General features: G+C 39.8%; 2 protein-coding genes across 2 annotated transcripts in view; both read right to left on the bottom strand.

Annotated features, from left to right (window-relative positions):
* LOC103519369 (steroid receptor seven-up, isoforms B/C-like) overlaps nt 1-2,210 on the bottom strand; it is a 2,746-nt gene extending 536 nt beyond the window's left edge. The window contains exon 1 of the mRNA XM_026830903.1: nt 1,692-2,210. Within this exon, the coding sequence (XP_026686704.1) occupies nt 1,692-2,155 (464 nt within the window). The 5' untranslated portion in view covers nt 2,156-2,210. The remainder of the gene's footprint in view (nt 1-1,691) is intronic.
* A 4,476-nt stretch (nt 2,211-6,686) lies between these two features.
* Nucleotides 6,687-7,893, bottom strand: LOC103519368 (COUP transcription factor 2-like). The gene is made up of 3 exons (XM_026830904.1): nt 7,800-7,893; nt 7,132-7,405; nt 6,687-6,712 (listed from the first exon to the last, which is right to left on the bottom strand). Exons 1-3 carry the CDS (start codon nt 7,890-7,892, stop codon nt 6,687-6,689), a joined length of 393 nt encoding a protein of 130 aa, XP_026686705.1. The 5' UTR covers nt 7,893.
* Between the last annotated feature and the right edge of the window lie 16,198 nt (nt 7,894-24,091).

Below are 24,091 nucleotides of genomic sequence, written 5' to 3'. Positions count from 1 at the left end.
AAAAAAAAAAAACTAAGAAAATTAAAGGAAAAAGTTTGGCATTTTTTTCCCTTATTTTTTTTTATTATTTTTTTTTTTTATCTACCTAATTTTAATTTCAATTATTATAATATTATTTCAAAGTTTATTTTTTTCATCATCGTCATTATCATCTTCTTCTTCCTCCTTCTTCTTCTTCCTCCTCCTTCTTCTTCTTCTTCTTCCTTCTACTTCTTCTTCTTCTACTTTTTTTCTTCCTTCCTTGTATACAGCCTCGCCTCATTAAGTCATCTAACTTTAAATATTTACATATCTAAAGTTAGATGGGCCAGCCTAGTTAGCCTGGAAGGTAGCTCATCTCCCTTGTAAGCGCTAGATCGCGGGTGCGATTCCCACCCGGGGCGGATTTTATCCTAAACGGATATTGTTCGTTCTCGGAACGGCTGGCTTTCTCCTATCCTGTCTTCCCTCGCTTTTGAGACGATAAGACCTTAGCAGTTCCAGCTCCCTCTTTCAAACCTCGAGAAAAAAAAAATAATAATAATAATAAAAAAAAATACCTTGATTCCTAGATAGCTCATACCGAAAAGCTCTCTTTCTCTTAGGTAAAAATAAAAACAATACAAGCTCTCTTTCTCTTTGAGGGTGATGTTTTCTCTTTGCAATTTCTTCGCAGATTGGATGCAAATAAATCCAAGATAAACAGTCACAACTTCAAACAGTGTCTCATTCAGAAACAACTTTTTTAACCCATAGCTGAACATGAAAGCTGAACCTTTTTTTTTCGTTGGATCTTGGTGAAATTTAACCGCTTCTAACTCCGGACCGGTGCTGAGTGAATATGTCAAATAATAGTGAAAATAGTAGGAAATTTTGTTTTCTAACTAATAGACAGATCCCCAATGCACTCTGACGTGGAGCGACTGAGATATTAGCGAAAAAGAGACATTTGTTTGGGCAATACTAGAAGCATCAATCAAAAAGCTCGGAACTTCACTGATCCCAAGCTTCTGAAGCTTCTTCACTCAAGCTTCTGAAGCTTCTTCACTGATCCCAAGCTTCTGAAGCTTTTTCACTAATCCCAAGCTTCTGAAGATCCCCTGAACTTTCCAATAACCACTAGACTAACTAGAGAGAATGACTCAAGTTCATCCCATTCCTCCGATTCCAAAATGAATTATCGAAGCCACTGTCGCATTTTCTTGCGATTCAGAATGTCCGCTTGTTTAGGCAATACTATAATCAATCAAAAAGCTCGGAACTTCACTGATCCCAAGCTTCTGAAGATCCCCTGAACTTTCCAATAACCACTAGACTAACTAGAGAGAATGACTTAAGCTAGTGTGCGGGGGGGGGGGACAGAAAAGAGAAATGGGGATTAGAGTATGGAATAGAATATACCCTATTTATACAGCTCGAATGAGACTGAAATTATACCTCCTGAATTACCACTACTTTCAAACCTCCTGAATTACCACTACTTTCAAAATTATTTGTTAATATACCTACATTACAGAAGTTAAAAGGATCCCAGCCCCCCTCCAAAGGGTACTTCGCGTAGTTCCCTCATTCAGGCTGGGTGTGAGATTAATGCGAGGAGGCAGGACCGGGTATGTAGTCGGCAAACATTAAGTGTTTTGCTTTACGCCCTCTAAGGACTCGAAACGACGTCCACGGAGTGGCAATTTCAATCTATGATACCAGTATTTTACCTATATTTTGTAGCACTCACCTGGAGATCAGGAAAGAAAGGTATGTTCCGCGCCCACTCGACCGCCGAGAACAGCAGCCGCGCCGCGAGCTCGCAAATGTTATCAATGCCCATGATATTGTTCGGCTGCATACACTGTGAGTACCGGGCGGTAGGGTAAGGCTCGGCCCTCAGAAGAAGAGAAATATACGAGCTGAGATACGAGGAGTGGCCGTTCAGGCCGGCCGCGGCGATGGCTGCAGAGGCCGCCGACGCTGAGTCGCCGTTCGTCAGGGCGGCGAATTGGCCGGGGCCCAGACCGCCGGGTAAACAGGATTGGTTGGGGGGCACCCGACCTCGTTGCACAGCTGTGGACAGAGAAGAAGAAAGAGGGACGTTAGAGATGGTGGCAGTATAATGTTGGTTCAGTGGAAGAGGTTTTCCTTCATGGCAAAAATGTGGGGGTGAAATGGATTGTATTCTCATCACACTAGGTCAATGAGTTCTTACAAATAAATCCTAGTCTACGAGTATTCCTGCCTCGGTGGTGTACATATATAGTAATAGTACAAGAAAGAAAAGAAAAATATACATAGATAGTTAGATACGTATATCATAGGAAAAAAATACCTACAATATTAAAGATCATAGAGAGTCACTTGACCATAGATAAAATAGCATCTACTAGTAGAAAACATTATTACAATAGGTAGAATATTTGGGACCCGATGATAAATGTAGTACAGGGGTTCCCAACTGGGCATGAACCGCGGACATAGAAACGCCACCAGTGCCAGTGTTGAGAGCTTCAAGATTCTCGTAGCAGATCATTATGAGAGTCTTGAAGTCTAAAAATCTTGTCATCTTTGTATCTATTCTTCTATTTATTTTCTTTATCTCTTCATCTTCTCTTTTCCTCCTTTTCACTATTCTATCTTTTTTTTTTTCCTTTAAAGCGCTTTAACTCTACGGGCAGTAGGTCGTTCGCGCTATTCTATCTTTGGTTGGATGGAAGAGCTCACTGTGTGAGAATCCTGATATAAAGCCCTAAAAAAACTTAAAGTCTTCTCAGGGATCATTAGTGGTCCACGGACCACCAGTTTCGGAACCCCTGATCTAGAGGGAATGTCACCACATGGATCAAGTGAAGCGAATAACTTGACGACCACAACGAGACGAAGACCAAACGGATCCACTCAACCGAGAGAAGAGAGCCATCCACATGTCCAACTGGTCAATCGATGGAACCAAAGTTTGACCATCCGTTTCATAGATGGTGATGAATGGCGAATCAGGAAAACGAAGTGATTGTAAAAGTGCATGGGTCTACCTACACCTGAGCAGGTCCGATTGTCAGGTCTACCTGATACTTGATGAGCACACACACTATCAGGTAGACCTGATCAGGTGTACCTCTCAGGACCACCTGATAGTGAGTGGCCTTGGGTAAGATCAAAGGATTTTGATGAAATGAAAACGTTGATTCGTTAATATGAACCTCTGGATGTTCCACTATCATAACGAAACTACTCCAGTGACTGAAACTGACATGTTAGACTTAACAATTAGCATAAAATATTTGCAACAATTCCGAGACACGAACTCATGACCTTTCAGGTTACTAGGTGAGTGCATCCGTTCGACCACAGAAAATTGCCCTCGCAATGGACACCGAAGTTGCGCATTTCTCCGATCCGGGGGAATCTCGAAACCAATAAACCAAGCAAGAAAACGAACCCAGCAATTTCAATATCAATAAATCTAATGATATATCTGCAAACAGTTCAGTATCCGTGGAATTACCTTTGGTTGCAAGTAATTGAAATGTATCAAATCTCTTGGAGAAACGTCAGAAACGTTTACATCTTAATGTTTCACAATCCCCCTTTCCGACAATCCTGTTAGGTTTCCACCAGGGGAAAAGGCAAAGAGATAATAAAGTTTTACAATTATTATAATAAAGCCATAGAGGAGTATAGTTCGCGAAGAACGGATTGGTATAATGATAACAGTCAGAGAAGAAACCCCGCAGACCGGGTGGCGTAAGAAAAGAAACAGCGATAAAACAGAAATGATAGAATCTCCCGGATAGTCCTGGTTCATGAGGAGGAACAAAGGAAACTCTAATAAAACAGATATGATTTTTGGCACCGTTTGTTTTTTTTTTTTTATTGTAATACACCTGATCATGGTTGTTTAAAGTATTCGGCTATTGGGTGATATAAGAAGGAAGATCTCATTTGGGTCTTTTGACTACCACACATGGTCAGAAATCATTAGATATACCTATGGATTATTAAGATGTCCGGTAAAGATCAGCCTGCCAAATTTGGATTAGGAGTTTTGAATACTTTTGACGGGCTTTTTCACTATCAGCAAATATTTTTATTAGGAGCAACTAGAAAATCAAAGACGTTGCCTTGATGGCATCATAAGCTTTTAGCTGATAACGAATAAACGTTTACATCTTAATGTTTCACAATCCCCCTTTCCGACAATCCTGTTAGGTTTCCACCAGGGGAAAAGGCAAAGAGATAATAAAGTTCTACAATTATTATAATAAAGCCATAGAGGAGTATAGTTCGCGAAGAACGGATTGGTATAATGATAACAGTCAGAGGAGAAACCCCGCAGACCGGGTGGCATAAGAAAAGAAACAGCGATAAAACAGAAATGATAGAATCTCCCGGATAGTCCTGGTCAATGAGGAGGAACAAAGGAAACTGTAATAAAACAGATATGATTTTTGGCACCGTTTGTTTTTTGATTGTAATACACCTGATCATGGTTGTTTAAAGTATTCGGCTATTGGGTGATATAAGAGGGAAGATCTCATTTGGGTCTTTTGACTACCACACATGGTCGGAAATCATTAGATATACCTATGGATTATCAAGAAGTGCGGTAAAGATCAGCCTGCCAAATTTGGATTCACAGTTTTGAATACCTACTTTTGACGGACTTTTTCACTATCAGCAAATATTTTTATTAGCGGTAACTAGAAAATCAAAGACGTTGCCTTGATGACATCATAAGCTTTTAGCTTATAACGAATATATACGTATCGAAATAGTTCCAAAAAGGCTGTCAAAGTAAAAAGGAATAGAAAACCAATCAACCGTCTAACGAATATACGTATCGAAATAGTTCCAAAAAGGCTGTCAAAGTAAAAAGGAATAGAAAACCAATCAACCGTCATAAACTCATGAATCTTTTTCACTCGATTGTAAAAAGTTCAATTTCCCCTTGATGTCTGTCTGACCCACCCAGTAAAGCTCAGCCAACATGGCACACAGAGAGTAGTTGCTAGATTCTCTTTTAATATAATTAGCGGGAGAAATAGTACCCAGTCATGGGTACCTTGCATAGAGCAATGGAGCTATTACCAGAGCTATGATGCACATCAGGAGATTCCAACTTTGACGGCGAAGTGAAGCTCAGGAACAGTTAGACAGTTAGTGAAGCCCAAGACCTTAAGCTGCGTCCAGACATACTGGACGGCCGACGATCGACGAGGTGAATCTCATCGGTTTCAGTCGACATCGATTGAGTCGATCGACCGTCGACTATGTGTGGACTGTGAACAGTTAGACTTAAGACCTTACACTTCTTCAGGTCAGATGCAGAGGGACTTCTCTGGGCGTCATCCCATTCCTCCGATTCCAAAATGAATTATCGAAGCCACTGTCGCATTTTCTTGCGATTCAGAATGTCCGCTTGTTTAGGCAATATATACTATAGGTAAGCATCAATCAAAAAGCTCGGAACTTCACTGATCCCAACCTTCTGAAGCTTCTTCACTGAACCGAAGCTTCTGAAGATCCCCTGAACTTTCCAACAACCACTAGACTAACTAGAGAGAATGACTTGAGCTTGAGATTCATCGACTCAACTGCATTTGATCGATTCCACTGCATCCTCCTGTAGTTGCAGTACTCTATGATCAATTTTATCAGAAGCTTATCTCTAAGGGTTGTATCTGACGGCCTTTGATGAAACGGACACGGGAAATAAGCAATTAAGTTTGGCTGAAATAAAGTACCTCAGGTGTGTCCACACATATGTAGCCGACGGGCCGTCGATCGACATCGCTTGTCGACTGAAATAAGCAATTAAGTTTGGCTGAAACAAAGTGCCTCAGGTGTGTCCACACATAGTCGACCGGCCGTCGATCGACATCGATTGATGTCGACTGAACCGTCCACACTGCCTCAACAACATAGATTCATCTCTTCACCTCGTCGATCTACGGGGTCGACTATGTGTGGAAATGGCTTTATAACTTTACTAAAATAAGCCAACCTTTTGTAAAAAAATGTTTACATTTATTACAAATAAATACATATCTTATCTTATCTTATCTTATCTTACAATAATAACGCTGGCATTATCTTCTCTCCATACAGACCACAAAGCCCCAGTCACGACTTTGTTGGAAATATGTTGTTGCGGGTCCGAGATCTCTGGTGAATGCATATATTCCGAGAATACTGGGTGGCCCTTGAGAACGCCCCCGGAAAGTCCCCATTGATTAAAAAATTTCAAGATTAGATGTGTGCTTTCAGATGGCGCAGAATCTTCTTGTTAAGATAAAGAAAGTAAAAACAGAAGAAGAAAAAACAGGGCTTGATTGAGAAACAAAAGGGGAAAAGGAATTTTCACTGTGTTGAGTGTTGTTAAATGCTTGTCAAAAAATATTGTTCCCGAGTTAACACACCTAGATGAATCTTAATGACTTGACTTGGACTCGAACCACCAACCTCCAGATCCGAAATCCAACCCGTTGACCACAGCACCACTGAGGTTTTGATTGAGTGCCGCCACTGGTCGCTACTATTAAAAGAAGCAACTGACCTAATTGAAAGCAGCCCGTAAAAACTATGACTCTGTCCGGAATCGAAGCCGGGACCTCCGATAACCACTCTACCACGGATTTTATTCCGATGGAAATGATAAAATAATATCAAATACTTTCTTTGATATGCACAGCATCACAGAGTACTAAGTTTCTATTCTATTATAAGCTGCAAGTTCCACCTTCACCTGAGGAATGCGGTTGATAGAATAGAATAGATTATGCCTTGGACAGGTAGAATAGAGAAGATTCCTTTAGTATATTCTCAATGTCTAATGGAACTCTTTCAAATAGAACTCTAGAGATGAAGAACTTTTCCTTTCTTATGCGAGATTAGAAGAAAGAAGAATCAGGAAGATTTTATCGTGAAGAGTCCATGATAAGAAAGATGAGACTATGTGTAGGCACAACTTTACAAACTAACTAAGATAGATCTTCCTTAGCTTTATTTGACGAAAAACACCCCAGTAAAACTAAACCAAAAAACACACCAAACATGCGCTTACCTGTGGTAAACAAAACGATCGCTTTGAGGCAACTATACTCGGCCGAGTCGACATGGAGGGCCTTCAGCAACACCCCAGTAAAACTAAACCAAAAAACACACCAAACATGCGCTTACCTGTGGTAAACAAAACGATCGCTTTGAGGCAACTATACTCCGCCGAGTCGACATGGAGGGCCTTCAGTTTCTCCACCTGTTCCTGGAACACGCGTATGTGGTCCATGAACGCCACGACCCGGTCGGCCGCCATAGGGGAGGCGTGAAGGCCGGCGGCCGCCAGTAGGGGCGCCACGTGGAGGGGCATCGAACACTGGGAGGCGTTCAGAACGAACAGTTCGCTCCAGACAAGTCGCAATAGTGCCACCTGGTCAGTCACCTAGTGTGCGGGGGGACAGAGGAAAAGAGAAATGGGGATTAGAGTATGGAATAGAATATACCCTATTTATACTGCTCGAATGAGACTGAAAAGTCCCTTTACAACAGCAGTTACCCCAGCAATATACCTCCTGAATTACCACTACTTTCAAAATTATTTGTTAATATCTACATTTCAGAGGTTAAAATGATCCCAGCCCCCCTCCAAAGGGTTCTTCGCGTAGTTCCCTCATTCAGGTTGGGTGTGAGATTAATGCGAGGAGGCAGGACCGGGTATGTAGTCGGCAAACATTAAGTGTTTTGCTTTACGCCCTCTAAGGACTCGAAACGACGTCTACGGAGTGGCAATTTCAATCTATGATACCATTATTTTACCTATATTTTGTAGCACTCACCTGGAGATCAGGAAAGAAAGGTATGTTCCGCGCCCACTCGACCGCTGAGAACAGCAGCCGCGCCGCGAGCTCGCAAATGTTATCAATGCCCATGATGGTGCCTCAACTTTCGGTGTCACCCGGTAGGTTCTGCTCCCTCAATTATTTTGCCTTCAAGTCATTCGGGAGAACAGCGGGCGAGAGAGTTCCAAGATGCTTCAAGGATTTCAATCTCCGCCATAAGTTATACGCTTATAATAAGAGAAGTGGAGGATAGAGGTGCTGTGACAAGGTTAAAACACTGGCAAAGAGGGAAACAGAGTCTATAGTTTGACTTATAAACATAAAAGTAAATGAATATTTTTGACTGTAAATTGGTCAAAAACCAACTCATACTCATACACAAAAAGGTCCACTCCGAGGTATAGGTGTAGGGACAAACAGGCCTAAAAGATGGATTAAGCTTCTACGAATCTAATAAACAACAACTGCAAAGTCAGGAGCTTAATATCCATGCAGAAATGCCATCTTAACTTTTAGTTGCACCACGTGTAAAGAAAGCCCTATTAACTCAAATTTCAAAAGGATTTTAGATTTTACAGTTACAAGAGGGGCATTTAAATGACCAGGGAATATTTAAAAGGAGTTGAATAAAGAATTCGAGATCTCCATCAAAACTGGACCATGTCGAAACACGTAGCTTCCAAAGTTGATACACTGAACGTAACTGTCATATCTGTCTCCCACCACACCAATCTCGAGTTCAGTTACGGGATGTTTCAAAAAAAGGACGTGGTCTATTCAAATTTCAAAATAGGTCAGCGCAATGTCGTGGGACTGACGGATAAAGTGACCATTTGAATCGAATTTCCAGTTCCTTCAGGAAAGAAGAAGCCAAGAGGTCAATCTTACAGGGCCATCAGTGCCAATGTTGAGAGCTTCAAGATTCTCGTAGCAGATCATTATATGAGAGTCTTGAAGTCTAAAATCTTGTCATCTTTGTATCTATTCTTCTATTTATTTTCTTTATCTCTTCATCTTCTCTTTTCCTCCTTTTCACTATTCTATCTTTTTTTTCCCTTTAAAGCCCTTTAACTCTACGGGCAGTAGGTCGTTCACGCTATTCTATCTTTGGTTGGATGGAAGAGCTCACTGTGTGAGAATCCTGATATAAAACCTTAAAAAAAGTTAAAGCCTTCTCAGGGATCATTAGTGGTCCGCGGACCACCAGTTTCGGAACCCCTGATCTAGAGGGAATGTCACCACATGGATCAAGTGAAGCGAATAACTTGACGACCACAACGAGACGAAGACCAAACGGATCCACTCAACCGATAGAAGAGAGCCATCCACATGTCCAAGTTATAATAAGAGAAGTGGAGGATAGAGGTGCTGTGACAAGGTTAAAACACTGGCAAAGAGGGAAACAGAGTCTGTAGTTTGACTTATAAACATAAAAGTAAATGAATATTTTTGACTGTAAATTGGTCAATAACCAACTCATACTCATACACAAAAAGGCCCACTCCGAGGTATAGGTGTAGGGACAAACAGGCCTAAAAGATGGATTAAGCTTCTACGAATCTAATAAACAACAACTGCAAAGTCAGGAGCTCAACATCCATGCAGAAATGCCATCTCAACTTTTAGTTGCACCACGTTTAAAGAAAGCCCTATAAACTCAAATTTCAAAAGGATTTTAGATTTTACAGTAACAAGAGGGGCATTTAAATGACCAGGGAATATTTAAAAGGAGTTGAATAAAGAATTCAAGATCTCCATTAAAACTGGACCATGTCGAAACACGTAGCTTCCAAAGTTGATACACTGAACGTAACTGTCATATCTGTCTCCCACCAGACCAATCTCGAGTTCAGTTACGGGATGTTTCAAAAAAGGACGTGGTCTATTCAAATTTCAAAATAGGTCAGCGCAATGTCGTGGGACTGACGGATAAAGTGACCATTTGAATCGAATTTCCAGTTCCTTCAGGAAAGAAGAAGCCAAGAGGTCAATCTTACAGGTTTTCAGTCACAGGACACTTGGCCAGTTGTGTAATTATATCCGTAACCCCTTTTTTGAATAATTAAATCAGTATTTTTTTTATGTTAATTAAAAATACTGTAGTTTGTTGCCGTCCCACTGTAGTTAAAAAAAGGAGGGGGGGGTCCCACTTATTCAGAAACAGAGAAGGGGTGCAGAGGAATACATAATACCTAGATATAAGTATTTGATGAAACAAACAATGAGGAAAGAAGAAGCCAAGAGGTCAATCTTACAGGTTTTCAGTCACAGGACACTTGGCCAGTTGTGTAATTATATCCGTAACCCCTTTTGTGAATAATTAAATCAGTATTTTTTTTTATGTTAATTAAAAAAAAAGGAGGGGGGGGGTTCCACTTATTCAGAAACAGAGAAGGGTGCAGAGGAATACATAATACCTAGATATAAGTATTTGATGAAACAAACAATGACCCTCTTGACCAAGATATAAAAATCTTCAAAAGGCTTTCAGAGATAATGAATTCATGCTTCTTGTTTTATCCAAGTTAAAAACAAGAATACAGGTATCAGCAACTTGTTTCTTCGGTTTTTAATTTGTCAGGTTCTTCAAAACTGTCCCAAGCAAGAAAGAAAGATATTGAAATTATTGAAACAACAGCATTTTCTTCGCGCCTCATTTCCATAAAGTCCAGTTTGTTTTCTCGATATTGCGGGAGAGTGTCCAGTTTTTCTCTATCGATTTGCTGGTGGGTATGAAAGTAGTAATAATTAATGTGGGAACTGGGAACGGAATTCATATAGGTGATCAGGCGTAACTTTTGTTTGAATTATCAACTTACAAGATCATTTGTGTGATTTTAATTTTTTCTTGAGAATCCGAACGGAATTTATAGGTGATCAGGCGTAACTTTTGTTTGAATTATCAACTTACAAGATCATTTGTGTGATTTTAATTTTTTCTTGAGACTCCAATCAGGTTTATCTGTCAGCCACAGTATTTATCGGAATTTATAGGTGATCAGGCGTAACTTTTGTTTGAATTATCAACTTACAAGATCATTTGTGTGATTTTAATTTTTTTCTAGAGAATCCAATCAGGTTTATCTGTCAGCCGCAGTATTTATCATATTAATAGGTTTTTCCAACGCCGATCGTGGGAACTGATTGATCGGTTATTAGAAACTTGCTCCTGATGTTTTTTCGTGAAATGATTTGAGTTTTCCGTTTATGATGACTTGATGATTAAAGAACAATCCGTTTTAATGTTTATATCTAATCATAGTACCTGCCGCAGTATTTATCATATTAATAGGTTTTTCCAACGCCGATCGTGGGAACTGATTGAAATCGATTGATCGTTTATTAGAAACTTGCTGCTGATGTTTTTTTCGTGAAATGATTTGAGTTTTCCGTTTATGATGACTTGATGATTAAAGAACAATCCGTTTTAATGTTGTTTATATCTAATCATAGGTGATTTACCGATCTAACTTTGGTGCTATACCGAACTGACCTAGGTAGGTAACTAGGTATAGTATACCGATCTGATCAGTTAGTAACTAGTTTGGAATCTCCAGTTACCAATCGGTTAGTAACTGGTTCAGTTTCTTTTCAGTCGCTCCGTGTGTAGATGGGCTAATTGTATTTGATTTACATATGTGTACCTCGGTGGTGTAGTGGTCAAGGCGCTCGCCTGGTAAACAGGAGGGCGTGGGTTCAATCCCAGCCGAGGTATGGAATTTTATCCTCAATATAATTTGAGAATTTGACCACAATAATAGTAGTAGCCTACTGCTGGAGAAAAAAGACTTTTCAGTCCTATGCGAGCAGTATAAATAAGCACTATTATTATTATTATGTGTAGAGCGTAGAATGACAGATCCTCTGGGTCTACAGTCTCCTGTTAAAGCCTGTACCTACTGTATAGTCCATCTTACGTCCCAGTATACAATCAAAATATTCTTATTGACGGTGGCAATTAGGTGGAAGTATTTGCCTCAGCCGTTCGAGATCATCTAAATTTCAGATGATTATCTGACTCCTTATCATATTACAAGCAGAGAAGAGAAAAAGAGATGATGTACTAAGGGGTACCTATGAACTTTTCCAAATCAAGTGAAATTTCGATTCCACGTCCTGGCTATTTCTCCTGTTCAACTCTTGAGGAATCCACCGTACATGGGCATATTGTATGCGTATCATCAGCTTTACTTAGTATCTGTAGGCTGTAGGGCATAACTATAGGTTTATCTGAATGATAAGGCTATCCTGACTGCATATATTGAAGTATTGAAGATCCACTGATAAGAAGGTCTTAGAAGACACGTTTAGCTATTATTTATGAAGATGCGAAAGATAATCATAGGTTTAAGTTTCTTCTGTATTTCTTCTTCATCTTCTTCAGATGATTCTTCCTCTTCTCCTTCTTCTCCTTCTTCTTCGTCTTCTTCTTCTCTTCTTTTTCTTCTTCGTCTCTGCTCTTCTTCTTCTTCTCCTTCTTCTTATCATTATATTTAATTTGAATACAATCTAAACTGTTGTCGTTAGGTATAATCATTATTCTTTTTCGAGGCATACATTCGTAGGTCTGTGATAGCTTCATGTAGTTGAATATAGTGATTCTTCTCTGGTGTTTATCTTGTTCTTTGGGATTTTACCATGTCCACAAGTGGTCGGTCTTTGGTGATAAAATTTACTGTCTTTAAGTTTCAATTCATTCTTTATTTGCTTTACTATCTTTGGTTCATTCATTAAGACTATATTCAAGATGAAGCTGATTGGAGTAGGCTCTTTGAATAATTAAAACATTGTCAGGTTCTGGTGTTATTTACATGGATACAATTGTTATAAACCTTGTTTTCACATGGACTCTTAAGGATAGATTATGGTGGGTATTCTCATTTGCAACTAAATCAATAAATAAGGTGCAAGTATCATAGTAGGTACATATTGATATCAAGGTGTTCCATTATGTTCGATTTGAACTTTGGGTTCTTTTAGAATTCGTGATTGGACCTATTTTTTTTTTTTTCGAGAAATTTGGACGTCCTGGGACTACATTAACTATATTTACAATAACTAAATTTAATAGTTTATACGTAGCAGAATAGTTTAATAGAATATACCTTGTTTATCCTGCCCGAAGAGGACTGAAAGCCTTTTTCCCAGCAGTCCAAACAAGGTCTCTTAGTTGACTTTTTTTCCAATTACTCAAGGTAATTGAAAAAGGAGTTGCCTCGTTGTCAAGATAAATTCCTATTGATCTTTATGTTCAACATGATTTTAAACATATAAACATAATTTCTAATAGGTACCTATATCCACTAGAATCACTACATTATAATTATTACAATCCAAATCTAAAACATGGTGTTATAGCTTTCAGCTTCAGCAAAAAAAAAAAAAAAAAAAAAAAAAAAAAAAACATCTGGATAAAGTGATAAAAAATAAAAACACAAAACGTAAAATTATAGACCTCATGAATCTCGTTATGGCTGGAAGGGGTCTGATTTTAACACTCGCGCTTTCTTTCCAAATTTACAATCCAAATAAATTTAACAAACAGCTGTGGGGGTCAAATTTGAAATTTGGTGAGAGGAGCCTAAGAGAATGAATGAAAGGAACTGGTATGATTTTTGAACAAGAGTAAAGTTTGAAATACGTTTTACCATATTATGTAACAAGAATAATATGATAGGAACAAGGAATAGTACATAATATTGCCAACATTTACGTATGTCTACATAATTTCGTAGCTAGAAATGTATAGCAAGTGAAACACATAAATTAGGTCGTTTTCTGCTCTTCTTCTTCTTCTGTCCTTATCCAAAAATAAAAACAAGTTTTGAGGTTCCTAAAGCAGATTATAGTGATTGAAAATCGGGAGTTATAAAAGGGCCGTTCGTGGAATAGGGCCCAGAAATTACCTCGCTATTTATTGACCTCTTCTAAAATAATCTCGAACTTCACCGGAAGGGTCCTCCTGATTACAGTCCACCCTGTCTGACCACCGGTCATAATCCCTAGTGATCTATAAACTATCAAAACTGTCTTAACCTCCCTAGGCCATGGGGTCACCGTTATGCAACCCGGGGTCACTATTGGGCTGCTCCCCCCTAGGGCCGTTCATAGCGGGGTTCGTCCGGCCCCTTTTGGCCCGGACCCAAGCTCTTCAAGGGGAGCCGGAATTATAGAGGGAACTGTAACTACGGAGGTCTTTTCGTTCCAAAAATTTTTTTTTTTTTTTTTTTTTTTTTTTTTTTTTTTTTTTTTTTTTTTTTTAAACAATACCTTCTAAATTTAAATATGTGATGCCATATTATGTAAGAAGAATAATAGGATAGGATCAAGGAATTATACAGAATATAATGGGTAGCTAAACCTTCAAAATAAAGGAAAAATCCACATCCATTGAAGTTAGGAGTAGCTTAAAGTAGCTCGTACTTTGTTTGATTAATTGATTATAGGTACCTACTACCTTGTAGAACACTTTTCGCGCGGTATGACGGATCAGTACCTAGGCTTAAGTCCTTATCACACCGGCGTAGTTCGTTGTCCCCATTCAGGGCTATGAGTGTATTTTAGAATATCGACTTCCACATTTTTAGAATATCGATTATACTACCTATTTATCGAAACATTACCAAGGTATTTTATCAATCTCTACTTCACCGGTAAAAATTAACATCTGATTTCCTGAAGCGTTCTTTGCCATCGAACAATATCTAAAGTTCACATGATAGTACTTTATCTGTGGCTATGACATCCAATTCACTAAAGTTATTTATCAGCTACGACATTCAATTCAACATTCCAAATCCGAATATTCATCATTCAATTCAGACCATCACCTAAGAACGAATTTCACACTGATCTAAAGCAACGCATTCATTCGAACAATATAAAACAATTAAATCATTGTGATAATGATAATAGTTCTTGTGATATCACTGGTTTTTATTACTAACGATTTTTATAGAGATCTAAAAATCCTAGTTTTCAGGAAAATTTCTGCTTGTAATTTTTTACCTCAACTCATAGTAAAAAGCATGTAATAAAGGTATTTGACCTTTTATTTCTTCACAACTCGTGATTGAAAGTCTTCAAAGATGTATTTAAAACAAAAATGGTCAACTAATTTTCATTTCTATGGTTGGTAGGGTACTTTTAATTAATTGTTCCATATCTGGCACAACATGAAATATAGGGTTAAGCGACCTTTGTAGACCTTATCGACCTTTCAGGTGACTGTATTCTAACCTATCGCTAGTCCCTACTAACATATAAAATCAACCAATGACATACTGCGCTGCACTTTCATTGGAGAAGATTCGTTTTCTACTAATGCCTTTTTTATTTATCTGAATGAATATCTATCGATCTTATCTATGTAGTAGGTACTGTCGTAGTGCTTACATACTGTTTGGATAAGGACTTAAAAGTCAATTTACTAGCCTTAAATTAAAATCTGTGCTTGTTCCAACACTTTCAGGCCGGCTTGGTACTCCCTGACCATGCCTGACCAGGTCAGCTATCAGCTTCGCTTACGCTTAAACCGTATCCTATTTCAAGATAATGACTGCACAATTTGCAAGTTTAAGAAGGTCCTCGTAACAGGGCGTTCAAGAAAATCCTCCTCTATCTTATCCTGCACAGGTTGTCCAAAAAAGTGTGTAGATATTACTCAATAGTGTACAGAAATAAAAGTGTACAGAAATTCTGTGATCATGGCGTGAAAAACAGTGGAGAGACAAAAAGTTTCAAAGTTTGACCATCCGTTTCATAGATGGTGAGGAATGGCGAATCAGGAAAACGAAGTGATTGTAAAAGTGCATGGGTCTACCTACACTTGAGCAGGTCCGATTGTCAGGTCTACCTGATACCTGATGAGCACACACACTATCAGTTAGACCTGATCAGGTGTACCTCTCAGGTCCACCTGATAGTGAGTGGCCTTGGGTAAGATCAAAGGATTTTGATGAAATGAAAACGTTACTTCGTTAATATGAACCTCTGGATGTTCCACTACCATAACGAAACTACATGTAAAAGTTAGGGTAAAAGAACACTCAAATAAGCATCATTCAATAGGATAAGGAAAGTCGTGTGATGTTCACACCAGATTTTTTAACGCTAGTACGCTATACATATTATTTTTTTATATAACGACACGGTATTGTGGTACAAGAACAAGTGTCAAAGGTTTAATATCACGATGATTTTATCATTTATCGTTACATTAATTGTTATTGTTACGTTGATTGTTATTGTTCTTCTTACCTTACCTATATTTCATTTATCGTCCTACTCTTCCATTGCCGAATCAGGTGGTTAAGAAAAAAGGTCCTGGGTGCGATTCTTTACAAAAATCGAATTTACAGAAGTCTGACCCAAAAAAAAAGAATAATCCTACCAAGCTTATCATAAGAAAGAATGAAAGACATGTCCGAGACCAAAATTTCTCCTAATCAAATTTACATATTGTCTTAATATGTTTAATTTTTGTGTGGATCTACATCATATGTTCATTCCATATTTCATATGTAGGTCCATAGGTGTGATACATAACATTGTAACCATTAAAAGAAGTAACCATTAAATATGGCCAATAGTGTGGTTCCCTGCTGATGGCATGTCCAACAGCAATTTGGCACATTTGGCACTCTTCAAATTTGGTTTTTAATTAGGAGTATATATATTATGTATCTAGAATTTTGATAAATGGGGCGCCAATAGAAAGGAGGATTGTGAAAACGAGCCCTATTCACGAATCTTATGAAGAAGTTCTCATTATTCCGTGCGTCGAGATTTCGAGCTGGTAGAAAGTTGTGTGATTTGTTACCAGTACAACATGTGTTATCAAGAAAGGCTTCCCTGATCAGGAGTCAGAAGCTCATCTCTAAGGGTTGTATCTGACGGCCTTTGATGAAACGGACACGGGAAATAAGCAATTAAGTTTGGCTGAAATAAAGTGCCTCAGGTGTCGTTTCCACACATAGTCGACCGGCCGTCGATCGACATCGATAGATGTCGACTGAACCGTCCACAATGCCTCAACAACATATAGATTCATCTCTTCACCTCGTCGATCTACGGGGTCGACTATGTGTGGAAATGGCTTTATAACTTTGGTAAAGTCAAATGATTTTGGCGAAATTAAAATGGATTTAAGTGTGTACATATGTAGTGTAGACGTGTTTCGTCCGATGTCGATCGACCATCTCGTGTGGACGCTGCCTCTTCAACTCTCTCGCCAAATCACATATTAGAACGTTCCTTTCCTCCGCGAAGAAGAGAGTTCCTAAGCATTTTGCCCGCCTGAGGGCAGATGACCCACTAATAGCTGCTTGGAACTCGATGACCTATGACCTCTTGCCACTCTCTAGTAGCTTCACCATGCACTGTGCAGATCAGAAGTATGTTACCAGAGCTCTCTGCAGTGAAGCTGGCTTTAGATTCATTGTGAAGTTGGCTAGAGATTGTAGATTGTGAAGTTGGCTATAAAAAGGATTATTTATTTATTTATTTATTTTTTTTTTTACAAATTTATAGTTGGTCTAAAAAAAAGTTTTTTTTTTTTTTTTTTTTTTTTTTTTTTTACAAATTTATAATTGTTTTATTTTACAGCCAAGGTTTATAGGAAAAGAGGACTTTTGAATTGGAAATGGTGATCCTCTCTTAAGTGACTTTACTTTCTGTGTCCTTCAGATAGGCCCTTTGGACGTCCAGAAAAACTATCCGGCCTCCTTCCCTAAATGTTTGTAGAAAGGCACTGGAAAATGTAATGTGTTCGTTAGGATTCGAACCGGTTCTCTTTTTACTTTCTATTGCCAAAGTAATGAAAAAGTATTGCAATCGGTCCAAATTTTTGCGAAGCTAATCAACACCGGAGTAATGGTCATCTAACCATTTTGACCCCAGGTATAACGACCAGTAGGTTTTGTGTTAGGTATACCCGTAATGAGTGCATGTCCTTTCCCGAGTTCCAAAACCTAATTATACGAATCATATACGTCATAGTAGAGCTCCCTATATGCTAATTAGGTAGTGATTACCTTTTCATTAGATCTGGCATTCTAATAAGCTGTCCCAAGGTATGTCTGGTGAACCACAGAGGGTGATAGCAAGGCCTCAGCTCACTCCCATGTGGCGTAGACCTTACCACGTGTCTAATATTCACTTGGAGTCTTATCATTGGTAATAACTTACCAGATTACCAATCTGACTATGGTGATATACTTATATGCTAATTAGGTAGTGATTACCTTTTCATTAGATCTGGCATTCTAATAAGCTGTCCCAAGGTATGTCTGGTGAACCACAGAGGGAGATAGCAAGGCCTCAGCTCACTCCCATGTGGCGTAGACCTTACCACGTGTCTAATATTCACTTGGAGCCTTATCATTGGTAATAGTAATAACTTACCAGATTACCAATCTGACTTTGGTGATATACCCGATTTGTGAAATTGAAATTACAGTGTGTACATTGCTGTCCGATCACTCCCATATCAAAAGATACAGGGTGTTCTCATACCGAATATCAAACGAGCCTTTAACCATGTTCAGAATTTTTCAGTACCTACTCAAATTACTCAGAACCAGAAGGTGCGTTTTTTAGAATTTTATAGTAGTTTTCAATCGTCCGAAAAAAGGAGGGGAGGAGAGGTAAAATCGTCTGCTTAAAGGCCTAGGAAAAAGACCAAAGAGCAAAAGACCCAGAAGTGAAACAGACCAAAGGCCTAATGCTTGAGCTAAAGAACAGAAAACCCTTCTGAAAAAGGGCCTGTACGGGGCCCCAAAGATGCGGTTGGGTCAAAAATCTAATGAGTTTTCCATTTGCCAAAATTTGTCACAATCTATTCCTTTGCGTTTGACAAGATTCATCAAAATATTTGCCGAATTTCGTCCAAATCGTTCAAACTGTTCAAGAGTTATGATGAAACAAACAATCAGAGAGACAAGCTGAGGTGGATTTCATCAATAACTTAAGGAGAGATTTCACTAATGGGAGAATTTTTAATGATCCCAAAAAGGAGCTTTTAAAAACTCCTTTTTGGATCACTAAAAACTCCTTTGTGGACGATTAAAAATTCTCCAATTTGTAAAACTCTCATTAAGCCAAAGACCCAGAAGTGAAACAGACCAAAGGCCTAATGCTTCCTTGAGCTAAAGAACAGAAAACCCTTCTGAAAAAGGGCTGTACGGGGCCCCAAAGATGCGGTTGGGTCAAAAATATAATGAGTTTTCCATTTGCCAAAATTTGCCACAATTTATTCCTTTGTGTTTGACAAGATTCATCAAAATATTTACCAAATTTCGTGCAAATCGGACGAACTGTTCAAGAGGTATGATAAAACAAACAAACAGAGAGACAAGCTAAGGTGGATTTCATCAATAACTTAACGAGAGATTTCACTAATGAGAGAATTTTTAACGAGGGTGATAGCAAGGCCTCAGCTCACTCCCATGTGGCGTAGACCTTACCACGTGTCTAATATTCACTTGGAGTCTTATCATTGGTAAGAACTTACCAGATTACCAATCTGACTTTGGTGATTTACCGATCTAACTTTGGTGCTATACCGAACTGACCTAGGTAGGTAACTAGGTATAGTGTATACCGATCTGTTCAGTTAGTAACTGGTTTGGAATCTCCAGTTACCAATCGGTTAGTAACTGGTTCAGTTTCTTTTCAGTCGCTCCGTGTGTAGATGGGCTAATTGTATTTGATTTACATATGTGTACCTCGGTGGTGTAGTGGTCAAGGCGCTCGCCTGGTAAACAGGAGGGCGTGGGTTCAATCCCAGCCGAGGTATGGAATACCTACCTCGGTGGTGTAGTGGTCAAGGCGCTCGCCTGGTAAACAGGAGGGCGTGGGTTCAATCCCAGCCGAGGTATGGAATACCTACCTCGGTGGTGTAGTGGTCAAGGCGCTACCTACCTCGGTGGTGTAGTGGTCAAGGCGCTACCTACCTCGGTGGTGTAGTGGTCAAGGCGCTACCTACCTCGGTGGTGTAGTGGTCAAGGCGCTACCTACCTCGGTGGTGTAGTGGTCAAGGCGCTACCTACCTCGGTGGTGTAGTGGTCAAGGCGCTACCTACCTCGGTGGTGTAGTGGTCAAGGCGCTACCTACCTCGGTGGTGTAGTGGTCAAGGCGCTACCTACCTCGGTGGTGTAGTGGTCAAGGCGCTACCTACCTCGGTGGTGTAGTGGTCAAGGCGCTACCTACCTCGGTGGTGTAGTGGTCAAGGCGCTCGCCTGGTAAACAGGAGGGCGTGGGTTCAATCCCAGCCGAGGTATGGAATACCTACCTCGGTGGTGTAGTGGTCAAGGCGCTACCTACCTCGGTGGTGTAGTGGTCAAGGCGCTACCTACCTCGGTGGTGTAGTGGTCAAGGCGCTACCTACCTCGGTGGTGTAGTGGTCAAGGCGCTACCTACCTCGGTGGTGTAGTGGTCAAGGCGCTACCTACCTCGGTGGTGTAGTGGTCAAGGCGCTACCTACCTCGGTGGTGTAGTGGTCAAGGCGCTACCTACCTCGGTGGTGTAGTGGTCAAGGCGCTACCTACCTCGGTGGTGTAGTGGTCAAGGCGCTACCTACCTCGGTGGTGTAGTGGTCAAGGCGCTACCTACCTCGGTGGTGTAGTGGTCAAGGCGCTCGCCTGGTAAACAGGAGGGCGTGGGTTCAATCCCAGCCGAGGTATGGAATACCTACCTCGGTGGTGTAGTGGTCAAGGCGCTACCTACCTCGGTGGTGTAGTGGTCAAGGCGCTACCTACCTCGGTGGTGTAGTGGTCAAGGCGCTACCTACCTCGGTGGTGTAGTGGTCAAGGCGCTACCTACCTCGGTGGTGTAGTGGTCAAGGCGCTACCTACCTCGGTGGTGTAGTGGTCAAGGCGCTACCTACCTCGGTGGTGTAGTGGTCAAGGCGCTACCTACCTCGGTGGTGTAGTGGTCAAGGCGCTACCTACCTCGGTGGTGTAGTGGTCAAGGCGCTACCTACCTCGGTGGTGTAGTGGTCAAGGCGCTACCTACCTCGGTGGTGTAGTGGTCAAGGCGCTCGCCTGGTAAACAGGAGGGCGTGGGTTCAATCCCAGCCGAGGTATGGAATACCTACCTCGGTGGTGTAGTGGTCAAGGCGCTACCTACCTCGGTGGTGTAGTGGTCAAGGCGCTACCTACCTCGGTGGTGTAGTGGTCAAGGCGCTACCTACCTCGGTGGTGTAGTGGTCAAGGCGCTACCTACCTCGGTGGTGTAGTGGTCAAGGCGCTACCTACCTCGGTGGTGTAGTGGTCAAGGCGCTACCTACCTCGGTGGTGTAGTGGTCAAGGCGCTACCTACCTCGGTGGTGTAGTGGTCAAGGCGCTACCTACCTCGGTGGTGTAGTGGTCAAGGCGCTACCTACCTCGGTGGTGTAGTGGTCAAGGCGCTACCTACCTCGGTGGTGTAGTGGTCAAGGCGCTCGCCTGGTAAACAGGAGGGCGTGGGTTCAATCCCAGCCGAGGTATGGAATACCTACCTCGGTGGTGTAGTGGTCAAGGCGCTACCTACCTCGGTGGTGTAGTGGTCAAGGCGCTACCTACCTCGGTGGTGTAGTGGTCAAGGCGCTACCTATATTACAAACCAAAACCACACCAAGGGGGGTTTTTTTTTTTTTTAAAAAAAAAAAAAAAAAAAAAAAAAAAAAAAAAAAAAACAGCTGAATAAAGTGATAAAAAAAATTAAAAACACAAAACGTAAAATTATAGACCTCATGAATCTTGCTATATGGCCGGAAGGGGTCTGATTTTAACACTCAAGCTTTCTTTCAAAATTTACAATCCAAATAAATTTAACAAACAGCTGTGGGGGCCAAATTTGAAATTTTATTAGTGCAAAAACACTTTTTTTTTTTTTTTTTTTTTTTTTTTTTTTTTTTTTTTTTTTTTTTTTTTCCTTTTTTCAAGTTCTTATTTTCTGGTTTTATGGTTCAAATTTTCAACATAACACAACATCAAGTGACCCATAAAATCAGCAGGTATGCTTGTTAAGCTTGTTTCAGTGTTGTAAATATTTAACTCAAGACTCCCATGACAACATTATTGTTGATTTTTATAGGTAACTAACTACACGTAAAAATCGTATAAAATCATGTTTATGTGTAAAAAAAAAAATCCTCCTCATGTTCATCGGAGTACTTCTTCTTCTTCTTCTTCTTCTTCTTCTTCTTCTTCTTCTTCTTCTTCTTCTTCTTCTTCTTCTTCTTCTTCTTCTTTCTAGATACATATGTACCGTACCTACATGAAGAAATAAGAAGAAGGTCTTCAAAGTTTTTAAAACTGTAACTTTTTTTTTAATTTTAAACCCGTTTGAAATCAGGTTTTAAAATTAGTAAAAGAGAAAAAAAAACGCTGTAGGGCATAACTATAGGTTTATCTGAATGATAAGGCTATCCTGACTGCATATATTGAAGTATTGAAGATCCACTGATAAGAAGGCCTTAGAAGACACGTTTAGCTATTATTTATGAAGATGCGAAAGATAATCATAGGTTTCAGTTTCTTCTGTATTTCTTCTTCATCTTCTTCAGATGATTCTTCTTCTCTTCTTCTTTTCTTCTTCATCTTCGTCTTCTTCTTCGTCTTATTCTTTTCTTCTTCTTCTTCTTTTCTTCTTCTCCTTCTTCTTTTCTTCTTCTTCGTATCTGGCTTCTTCTTCTTCTTCTTCTTCTTCTTCTTCTTCTTCTTCTTCTTCTTCTTCTTCTTCTTCTTCTTCTTCTTCTTCTCCTTATCATTATATTTAATTTGAATACAATCTGAACTGTTGTCGTTAGGTATAATCATTAGATTTCTTTTTCTAGGCATACATTCGTAGGTCTGTGATAGCTTCATGTAGTTGAATATAGTGATTCTTCTCTGGTGTTTATCTTGGTCTTTGGGATTTTACCATGTCCACAAGTGCTCGGTCTTTGGTGATGAAATTTACTGTCTTTAAGTTTCAATTAATTCTTTATTTGCTTTACTATCTTTGGTTCATTCGTTAAGACTATATTCAAGATGAAGCTGATTGGAGTAGGCTCTTTGAATAATTAAAACATTGTCAGGTTCTGGTGTTATTTACATGGATACAATTGTTATAAACCTTGACATATAGACAGCTAAAGATAGATTATGGTGGATGTCTTCATTTGTAAATCTACCTATAAATACGTTCTCTTATGATAGAATTAATCTTTAGTTTGTTTTAGAATTCGTAAATCGACCCTTTTTTGGAGCATTTGAGATCATGGGACTATCTACTCTCGATTAAAAAATGTCCCGGAAAGTCCCCATTGATTCAAAAATGTCCCGGAAAGTTTCATTGATTCAAAAATGTCCCGGAAAGTCCCGTTGATTCAAAAAGTCCCATTGATTCGAAAATCTCCGGGAAAGTCCCATTGATTCGTTGTTTCGGAGTGGGTGGGAAAGGGATGCTACTTCAGTAAATCAGTAAAAATCAATAAAAAATATTCGCGAATGTCTTTTCACTGCAGGTCAACAACCAGCAAAGGCAGCCTCATTTATTGTTCCCAATAATGTCCCGGAATCTTTGAAAACCCTTTTTCTTGTTCTTTGTCTTGATGTCTTGCCAAATATTTCAGACCTTTTGCCTTTGTGGCCACAAAATCTTGGCCAAGAATCGCGAATGTCTTTTCACTGCAGGTCAACAACCAGCAAAGGCAGCCTCATTTATTGTTCCCAATATTGTACCGGAATCTTTGAAAACCCTTCTTCTCGTTCTTTGTCTTGATGTCTTGCCAAATATTTCAGACCTTTTGCCTTTGTGGCCACAAAATCTTGGCCAAGAGATTAAAAAATGTCCCGGAAAGTCCCCATTGATTCAAAAATGTCCCGGAAAGTTTCATTGATTCAAAAATGTCCCGGAAAGTCCCGTTTATTCAAAAAGTCCCATTGATTCAAAAATCTCCGGGAAAGTCCCATTGATTCGTTGTTTCGGAGTGGGTGGGAAAGGGATGCTACTTCAGTAAATCAGTAAAAATCAATAAAAAAAAATTCGCGAATGTCTTTTCACTGCAGGTCAACAACCAGCAAAGGCAGCCTCATTTATTGTTCTCAATATTGTACCGGAATCTTTGAAAACCCTTCTTCTTGTTCTTTGTCTTGATGTCTTGCCAAATATTTCAGACCTTTTGCCTTTGTGGCCACAAAATCTTGTCCAAGAGAATTGGGTGGAAGTATTTACCTCAGCCGTTCGAGATCATCTAAATTTCAGATGATTATCTGACTCCTTATCATATTATAAGCAGAGAAAAAGGGATGTACTAATTGGGG

This window comes from Diaphorina citri, unplaced genomic scaffold, assembly GCF_000475195.1.
Source record: "Diaphorina citri unplaced genomic scaffold, Diaci psyllid genome assembly version 1.1 scaffold2689, whole genome shotgun sequence".
In the NCBI taxonomy this organism is placed as follows: domain Eukaryota; kingdom Metazoa; phylum Arthropoda; class Insecta; order Hemiptera; family Psyllidae; genus Diaphorina; species Diaphorina citri.
The sequence above is the reverse complement of the archived record's forward strand: the minus strand, read 5'-3'. Positions and strand labels throughout refer to the sequence as shown.